General features: G+C 45.4%; 1 protein-coding gene across 4 annotated transcripts in view; it reads right to left on the bottom strand.

Moving 5' to 3' along the window:
* Positions 1–227: 227 nt before the first annotated feature.
* The window catches only part of LOC135400086 (ras-related and estrogen-regulated growth inhibitor-like protein), a 134,690-nt gene continuing 127,867 nt past the window's right edge, over positions 228–7,050 (bottom strand). For all 4 annotated transcript variants that reach the window (XM_064631824.1, XM_064631825.1, XM_064631823.1 and 1 more), the window contains 3 exons: positions 4,998–5,054; positions 4,018–4,094; positions 228–1,919 (listed from right to left, as the gene is read on the bottom strand). In XM_064631824.1, the coding sequence (XP_064487894.1) occupies positions 1,470–1,919; positions 4,018–4,092 (525 nt within the window). In that variant the 5' untranslated portion in view covers positions 4,093–4,094; positions 4,998–5,054 and the 3' untranslated portion in view covers positions 228–1,469. The remainder of the gene's footprint in view (positions 1,920–4,017; positions 4,095–4,997; positions 5,055–7,050) is intronic.

Genomic DNA, 7,050 nt, shown 5'->3' with positions numbered 1-7,050 from the left:
AAAACGATTATATACAAAACGAAAATTTTTGCCCATCGAAAGTACTATTACACGGTTTCAGTGTACATTCCACTTCAGTGCGGAATATTAAAAGGACCTTCATATTCCCCCCTCTCTCTTTTTTCTTAGGGAGCGCAGACGCCGTGAGACACAGCCTCCCGAAAGCTGTCTTGTAGACTCTGAACAAAGAGACAAAAAAAAAAAAAAAAAAGATCTTCACATCGTTGGAATCGCTCTTATATTCTAGAACAAGTATAAAAGTTCAATTTACATCACTTGGCACAAATTTTGTTGGCACAAATACTGCAGTCTTCCTTCACCGGAAATTTTCTTTATGTCCACATTCTGGGTGGTACCATCCATGCCACTGCAACAACGTCCTACACACGAGACGCGTTGCTGTTCGTTTGATGTATCATCGACGAGTCTGTCTCCGGCTAGCGTGCTTCCACAGCGCTATGCCTGAGTGACGAGAAAGACGTCGCGCCACCAACGTGCTTCTGAAAGAGATGCCTGTTGACTGGACTACAGACATTCATTCCTGGCCACAGTTGGGCTAGCGAAGATGCAGAGGACTATCTCTCCACGGGTAGTTTTCCCACTTGATGGCAATACACGCCCTGGTAAAGACGCCCAGCACTAGGAGACTACCTCCACAGGTATAGTTGTCCTACTTGATGACAATACACACCCTCTCATGATGTCTAATACTAGAGGACTACCTGCATAGGTAGTTCTCCTACTTGATGACAGTATAGAGCCTGGCAGTGATGCACGCCACTAGTGCTGGCCATCCAGTCTGAAGGGCAGGTCGTGCTTGTAGAGAAAACCCAGCACATAAACATGCGGTACACAGGCACGAATCTGGAACGGTTGCGATGACATCCATGCGGGATTGGGGTTTCATTGGCACTTCATGGCGTAACATTGAAAACGCACATGGTTCTGCTTCTTGATCACAATGTACGATACACTTTCCTTCTATTTACATCACGCACATTCTTCAATCACATTGCTGTTCAGCACGAACCCACGATAAAGTTACTTCACGAAACTCGGCTACTCAGAAGATTGAGAAGATGCGTTGTGGTCGCGCTTCGTGATAGCTATACAGCAGATTTCAAATAAATCAAACCTTCTCCGTGCTCCAATTGACTACCATTAATGTAGCTCCTGATAGCTATCATAATCGCTCATAGTTCACAACTACTTTCTTGCACACCTGTCTTTCCAGACATGTCCAGACCAGGTATATCAGCATCGATCGCTCTAGGCCAGCGTAACCAACTGAGGATCCATAATGGCGCTTCAGCGCTACTTGCGCTTGCCCCCATACGTAGTCCCAGGGGCACCACTTCCACATCACAATGCGTGCACCAGTCCTATAGCAACGCGTAACCACCGTCTTACGTAACCATGCGTTATCGTGAATCGTCCGCACGGTGGACCGTACCATGTTGGAACGACACTTAAATAGAAAGCGACGGTCTCTTTTTTCCATTCCTGTTGGACTTGTGCGCCTTGCCGAATACCATGCCGATCATTTTCGACACTGTCATTGCGGCTCCTACTTTGCGTCGAATAGGCAGAGTCCTGAGCGCTTGCAACGCCCTCGTCTCTCGAATCAGGCTCTGGAAGGCAAGGGAGACGCCGACGTAGTTCTCGGCTGCGGACACTTCGTAGAACTGGCAGTGGAAGTTGAGTGACGTCTCGTGGCCGTCATCGACGCCGACCTGACGACAATGCTCGAGGTCTCGCTTGTTGCCAAGAAGTATCATGGGGGCTGAACGGGCTCCGCGGAGGGCAACCAGGGTCTCCAGGAGGGCCCTGGCGTGCTCAAAACTGGATCGCTCGCAGATGTTGTACACGAGGACGAAGGCGTCGGCCCAGGTGATGTGGTCATACAAGCAACCCGTCACCTGCGGGTAAAGATGGTTAAGAATGAGGGATGTCAAAGAAGACTAAGAGTTAGCTAAGATAAAGCCGGCATACTAGCCGGGTGATTCCAGTTTAGTAATGTAGGGTTCCTAGTCGTAAAAGGATGCCCAGGAGGAACCCTACACTCTTAAAAATGAACTTCACCACATAGCACGCTCCTAGCCAAACATCACCCCGAATGACAACGTTCTCGCCCTAGATTTGTTGAAAACAGGAGGAGGAGCCTATTTTGTGCCATTATGCACGGCACAAAATAGGCTCCTCCTCCCGTTTTCAACAAATCAGGGGCGAGAACGTTGTCATTCGGGATGGTGGTTGGCTAGGAGCGTGCTATGTGGTGAAGTTCATTTTTAAGAGTGTACAAGTAACCCTCAAAGTTGTTGCACTACAATGGTTTGTAACTAATTCCATCACAATCCCCCATTTTTACTATAATATTGCATGCGCATGTGCACCTTCGGACAGCCGATATTTCTAGCACGCGTACGAGCGCCCCCCGCGGCCACGTGAGTTGCCATTCACGGGTATCCAGCACCTGTGCTCTGCATGACACGTGTCTTTCAAGTGACCGGAGAAGTTGACGCCATTCCACTCCAGTCTCCCATTTTTGGAGAGCGCAAGCAAGTGTTACGTTGGAGAGTGGCTCGTCGAGCATTCCTTCTCTTAGACGAGATTATCTTCCCTGGGACTCTGGTACTCGATTCCCTGGACTGATTTTGACGAGAGTAGCCAACTGCGTTGTATAACCCTCGGAAATGGTTCCTTTTTAAGTCACGTGTGAAAAGTCTGCATCTTCTTCAGGACTCACGGAATATCTATCCGAATTTCTTTGTAGCAGGTCTCAGGCCCCCTAAAAATTAACATTGGGCACGAAGCATAAATTTTCTTTCATTCAATGAAAATAGAAGGCGGCATCGACACTGCCATCAAACATCTATTTGTATACGCCATCTATTAAGTAGGGATGCTGAGATGTCGATTTATGGCCACTAGAACCGGTTCTGTTGCCTTCATGGCAGTTGCGAGATCCAGCGCTCAGGAATCTTTCTGCAAGTTTGCTCTTTTTTCATCTGAATTATCGTTTACCAGCTGGGAGCCAAGTAATGTAGCCAGTTTCCGATTGAAGATGCTTTAGATTTCTTCTCTAAGGTGTAATGACATTTGAGCATCATGCCTGCCTCGTTGAAAACAGTCGAACAATTCAGGGACTCGTTCGGCAGCGAGGGGTTAAAACTTTTTATTAATGATTCGGGGAGTCCTTTTTGTAAACACTGTGATTCAGTTCGTTACCAGCAGTGATAATAAAACTACGGTACTGTGTTTCTTCTGGTGATCTATGTGACAGCATTAACCTTAACATTGTTGTATAACCATTATTTACGACTTTGTGATTTCCACGTAGAATCCCTTGTCTAGATTACAGTAGTTGTACGATTTTTATAGTTCCGTTCTGGAGTTTGGCTTCTTCATCTTCCTGCGCAAATTGCAAACATATTAGAACCTACGTACAGACGCGTAGTAGTTTTTTTTTCTTCTTTTAAAAATAGAAAGATAACAAAATTTCACAAACAACTTTCAAATTATGAATAATCATTAACGACCATATGAAGTGATAAGTTATAAAGCTTTTGTTGATCAATGTGTTCTTTCATGTTGCATTAAACAAGCACGAACAATAAGCACCCCAAATGCGCTGTTAAAGCAAGTGGTGGTGACGAAACCGGCTTGTCGTTGGTGCTATGTGGTGAACCGTGCTATGTGGTGAACTTCGTTTTAACAGTATGCGATGAAACTTAAATGCCCGTAACAAAAAATGTGAAAGAAAAAATAAAAGAAGTAGAAAAAAACAGAAGCATTTCAAGAGTAAAAGTGCTTAGCGTAAACGCGTTTATGAGTTTTCGTAGAACGGAAAGTGTTCACGATAAGTGTTCCGAAAGGACGATAAGCCAGTTGTAGAATCCGTTTCAAATGCCCGACGCCATTGTTGAACTTTGATTTGAGGCCTTCACTTGTCGTATCGTTTTTCATACTCTGCTTCCAATCCATTCAAACTCCCCATTATAAAGAATCTAAGCTCACCATGCAGCAGCTCGAGTCTAGAATTTCAACGTCTGTCGCCACGTTGTCGAATGTGATGCTGTGCCTGTAGAGCATGTCTGAAATGCAACACGAAAACATTGAGAAATACGTACACCAACCACGCCATGAACAACCAAATTATGAACTAACACACTAACGGGCATGTGTTCTGTGCTGGATTCATGCTTGTTTCCCGCTTTTCCCATATTGCTCCATATTCCCATATATATCTTACATTGCGACCTATAGACAATAGGGAGAGATCGATGACGTCACGGAACTATAACCAGCGACAACAGAACATGCCCGTTTTCTTCTTCAGTTTTTTCTTTGTTTCTTTTTCAATTTTTTTTGTTTTTCAGTTTTGATTCAGAGTTTTCAATAGCAATACAGCTTTTGCAGTGGAGCAGGTAGCACCCATGGTGGGTTGCTGAAAGCCCCAAGGTTTATCTTAGTTTACTAATAAGATTAGAGTTAGGTTAGGTTAGGTTAGGTTAGGTTAGGTTAGGTTAGGTTAGGGAAAGGAAGAACGTACCAGCTCACATCTTTCAGTAGTTCACCCAACTCACGGGCTTCCCTACGGGGACGTTACGATCTCGAAAAGCAAGAAATCCGAGAACGCGCCAATCTTATGCACTTTGTCTGTTTTCCCCCCAAACTAAACAAACAACACAAATATCCTCACGTCTGTTTTCCTTTTGTTTTGTTTTTTTCGTACCAATTAGGTGCAAACAGCAAGAGAGATCTTCCTTCTGAAAGCGGCCGCAGAGAAAAAAGAGCAAACAAAAAGGTCCAGGACATGCGCAACGAAAACTAATAATGACCCATGCACTCACAAAAGTGTCCTGTCGTTATGATCGAATTATGAATGAATGCTCTTTCGGACACTAAAAACTTCCGTGTCACGGCAACTGCAATACGCATTGGCGTTGTGCACCCGAACTAACGAACCAAGCAAACTATAACTGAATAATACCCACCTTTACTCGAGCTGTATTCCCCGATGTAACGCTTCGTCAGATATCGCACGGTCACAGCTGAAAAGAGAAAGAAGTTTTCGTTGTAGTAATGGACAGCAGCGACCCTGTAAACATGCAGTATATACTCTTGACCGTAAGATAATTTTAAGAAATATGTCGAATTGACGCGCTGCAGAGCCACGTGGTATATTAAACGCGCGTGAATTTCACATTCGAAAGTGTCTGGAAACCAATCGGATCAAAGTCGGCTCCTCAAACATTGTATGTCAAATATTTGCACATATGCCGTCACATCCATCACAAAGTCCAAATTTGACTCAATTGCGTTAGAGAAAACTGCTGCGTACGCCGTATAGCAACCGATCATGTGAGCGGTTATTCGAGACACACACACCTGCCCGAAACACTCGAGGCCGGACGCTGTCAAGTGAACTTTGTTCTCCCGCACTCTAGTGTAAACGTAAGACGAACGCTAAGGCGCAGTCTCCTTCGAACTATCTGCCGGTACACACGTACCTTATGTATTCTCTATAGTAATAAACTGGACCTCCATGTAACAAAAACTATTTCCGACGACGGACAATGCTCGTCTGTTTCACTCGTAGCTCGGACAAACGTTATGTCACGAGAGCACCCTTTTAGGTCTCGGTATGAACGGGGGATACGTGTATTTTGCAACGCCAAACAATGCAAGATAAATCCGGCCTTCTGAATATTTATGGCTCAAAATTTTCTCAAATTCCAACTCGACAGGAAACATTCTATAAGATGGGCAATGGGTAAGGAATGCGCTCCAAAAAGGGAACTTCAGCGCATAACACGATGAGCACCAGCCGTCGTTCAGAATAATATCGTTCTCTTTCCCGATTTGTCAAAAATGGGAGGCGTACGCCTTTCTGTGGCAGTTTGGACGTGTGATGATAGCTGCCACAAAAGGGTGTACGCCCTTTTATGGCAAGGGTGTGTGTGTCGAGGCCTGCGCGGGTATTTAATTCTCGACGTGCGCTCGCACCCACGAGTTGTACGGGTACAACGCGGACCCGCACTGCTCTTGGGAATGCAGCCGAGCAGCAGAACATAGAAAAGCACGAAAGCGTCTGCGCACCTTTAACTGCACTTTTGGAACATCAAAGTGCGCACATAACTATTGAGAAAAACGGTCATCAAATTATTATAAAACGGCCCGGAAGTCCAGTCCATTACGCATTTATTTCGCAAAAAAAGATAAAAATTTTTTAAAAAATGTTGAGAAAGAGTATGTCGTCCAATTTAGTTGGCTTGAGGGCGGGCGTCCCCTCTTGGAGAATATATGCCATAGAAAACATAGTCATAGAAAACCACCTTTCACTAGGCGCGCTCGATGCAGGGATACTGTGGACAGGTGCAGTAGCCCCGACTAACGAAGGAAACACTTTATCGTGGTCTCTCCACCCTCTTAGGAGATTGCCAAGATGAGAGTCGCGACCTCGTATCGTGCTTGACACGGATGCTGGTAGTGCGGGTACCCGCACGGCCCGCAAGGGATACGCGGGTGTACCCGCGTTTTACACGCATCATATGACATTTTCTACCCGCAAATTAAAAAAAATGCGTACACCCGCACTCGATCAGACCTCTATATATTAGACGCCCAATAAAATGACGTAAAATTTTGGTATCTGCCACTACAAACTTTTCAGTTTTCAAAACGTGTGGAAACTCTGGAAACGCGAAACTGACACAATGCAGAATGCTTTGTACAAACACGGGATGAAGTCCGACAAAGGGTATGTCCGTCCGTCCGTGGCGGTCTCCTGTAAAGCGTGCTTTCGCTGCACTAATACTGTGTATGCAGGAGAAACTAACGAGCAATATGTCTCCCCTCCGGTGTGACAGCGACCAGAAATGACGTTGTGGCGCTGTTCTGATTGTGGAGCGTGATGATAGTAAAGCTAGCCCATCGGATTTGTTCAGCTGCATTCATTCCCCAGGAAGACAGGAATGCATTGCAATTCAAAATGAAAATGACCGAAGAGGGAGAGTTTGATGGCAGCGACTTAACCCGTGCCTGGGG

The sequence above is a fragment of the Ornithodoros turicata genome, chromosome 7, assembly GCF_037126465.1.
Source record: "Ornithodoros turicata isolate Travis chromosome 7, ASM3712646v1, whole genome shotgun sequence".
Taxonomy (NCBI): Eukaryota; Metazoa; Arthropoda; class Arachnida; order Ixodida; family Argasidae; genus Ornithodoros; species Ornithodoros turicata.
Note: the sequence above shows the minus strand (reverse complement) of the source record. Positions and strands in the feature narration are given on the sequence as shown.